Source organism: Protopterus annectens, chromosome 8.part0 (assembly GCF_019279795.1).
Source record: "Protopterus annectens isolate FY-2018-M chromosome 8.part0, PAN1.0, whole genome shotgun sequence".
NCBI lineage: Eukaryota > Metazoa > Chordata > Ceratodontiformes > Protopteridae > Protopterus > Protopterus annectens.
Window position 1 is genome coordinate 719,183,354 of NC_056741.1, and position 2,500 is coordinate 719,185,853.

The 2,500-nt window shown below is 39.8% G+C and overlaps 1 protein-coding gene across 1 annotated transcript in view; it reads left to right on the top strand.

The window, feature by feature from the left end:
• Nucleotides 1–1,623, top strand: part of MECP2 (methyl-CpG binding protein 2) — a gene marked incomplete in the record, with an annotated part of 882,599 nt that extends 880,976 nt beyond the window's left edge. Inside the window, 1 exon segment of the mRNA XM_044080168.1 lies at nt 48–1,623. Coding sequence (XP_043936103.1) covers nt 48–981 — 934 coding nt within the window.
• Nucleotides 1,624–2,500: the final 877 nt, after the last annotated feature.

The window sequence follows — 2,500 nt, forward strand, 5'->3', positions numbered from 1 at the left end:
CAAAAAAAAAAGGTTTTTTTTTGGGGGGGCTTTTTTTGGGGGGTTTTTTATTTCCAGAAGGTAGGAGATACATCCCTTGACCCAAATGATTTTGACTTCACAGTAACAGGAAGGGGTAGTCCTTCACGACGAGAACAAAAGCCATCAAAAAAAACAAAAGTGCTGAAGACATCTGGGACAGGACGAGGAAGGGGTCGGCCTAAAGGAAGTGTGAAGACTAGGCCTGTTTCTGAAGGAGTGCAGGTGAAAAGGGTGATTGAAAAAAGCCCTGGGAAGTTACTAGTTAAGATGCCTTTTTCTCCTGCACTGGAAAAATCTGAAGTAGTTGCAGCATCGTCCGAACAGGTTGCTATAAAAAAGCGTCCCGGGAGGAAGAGAAAGTCTGAAGCAGATAGCCAAACAACACCCAAGAAGAGGGGCAGAAAGCCAGGCAATACTGTTATAGCTGTAGAAGCAAAGAAAGTTGCTAAGGAAATTTCCTTTGAGCCAGTGCATGAAACATTATTGCCAATAAAAAAACGCAAAACAAGGGAGGCAATAACCACTGCAGAGGCTCCGCAAACATTTACAATGCCTGAGTCTGTTTCTTTAGTTGGTGAGACCAATGGAAAAGGCCAAAAAACTGGGAACAGTACAGGGTACAAAGGCAGTGAGAGCAGTGCAAAAGTTTGGACAGAACATCACTGCTGGCCTGCCAAAGTTGAAGTATCTGTTGCATCTCAACCAGAAAGTTCTAAAGACAATAGAAGTTTTCAGGATCCTCAGGACTTGAGCATTAAAGTAAGCAAAGAGGAAAATATACCAAGAAGTGAAGTAGAGAGCGACAGTTATCCAAAGGAGCCTGATAAGTCTCAGTCCATAGAAAAGTGTAAACTTCGAGTGGAGAGTGAAAGAAAGGACTCTGTTACTACAACAGTGCCAAGGCCAAGCCGAGAGGAGCCTGTGGACACCAGGACTCCTGTAACCGAAAGAGTTAGTTGACTTTAAGGAAGGGCTTAAAATAAATGAATAAAGGCAGCTGTTGTCTCTTCTTGTGGGTAGGGCTCTGACAAAGCTTCCCAGAAATGTTTCTACCCTGCTCCATCTTCCCCTTCATGTTTGAGTTTTGAGTCTTTGTGGTGGGACTAGGGGAATGTTCTTGGTATGTAACTGCCTACATGCGAGAGAGCACAGTCAGGCTTATGTTTTGAGTGGCCAGAAGCAGCTTTGCACTTTGATACAGCATCTTGTCCCAATCCTGGCTAAGTTGTGTACTGTTGACAAGATTGCTGTCCTTCCCTGTTTGCTGCTTCTTATGTCATACTTTGTTTTGCTTTGTTTTGTTGTAGTAGTAAATTTCTTACTTAGCCAGCAGTTCTGGCCAAAAACATTATGCATGCTTTCTAGATTACAATCCCATTACATTTTGTTTGGTAGCAATTTCTTTTGAAAGAATGCAGTATCACTTTTTTTCCTGAGAAAGAAATGCATTTAGGTAAAGTTTCCCTGAACTTGTGATGTAATTTGAATGAGAAGAGACAGGTTCTAGTCATGAGCTTGTCCTGTAGGGAATTGTTGGATAACATTGTATAACCTTTCCTTCTTACCAGCCCCTAATATATATCTGTGTGTGTGTATATATGTATATATATATATATATATATGTATGTATATATGTATATATATAGATATATAGATATATATATATGTATATATGTATATTTTATATTTACATATATATATATATATATATATATATATATATGTGTGTGTGTGTGTGTGTGAGAGGTGTGTGTGTGTGTGTGTGTATATATATATATATATATATATATATATATATATATATATATATATATATATATATACACACCGCACGCACACAGGATAGCAAAAATGTATCTTGGGATGAAGCTGCTTTGGCCTCGGTATCAAAAGCACTTGTGTTCCATGATTAATGGAACCATCCATCTCTGTGGCCTTGACATTTTCAGTTTTTCCATCAGAATAGGACACATATGCTTCATAAGAATAATGTGCTTCCAGTTCTGCTTATTTGCAGAACATTCATCGGGTGTACCCAAACAGCACACACAAAGATCATCACACTTTTTCACATACAGTCAGTACAGACTGTGGTGAGTTGTTTGCACTGTTTCAGAGCACAGTGCAGTTTTCTGTGTTCAGTTGAGGGAAGTGTCCTCCATGAAGCTTTGAAACTCCCTTGTATGTCTTGTGCATTTTATAAGGACTTCCTGTAAATGAGTTCTTACAACTGGTTTTGTCACTGTGCACTCCAGCATGCTGAAAGGGTTTTCAGCAGAATGCTTTTCACCATTCTGCAATGCAGTACTCCTTTCTGTGTGCCTTATTTAAGCAGTCATGCTTCAGTGAGCTGGCTCAGTACGGGACTTGGGTTAGTTGTCCTTCAGGCAGCACGTCCAGTGCAGAAGCATGTCGCCTGCTCTGTGAGTAGGCTGTATGTAGATGATTGCACTTCTGATTTTGTTTAAAACACTTTTTT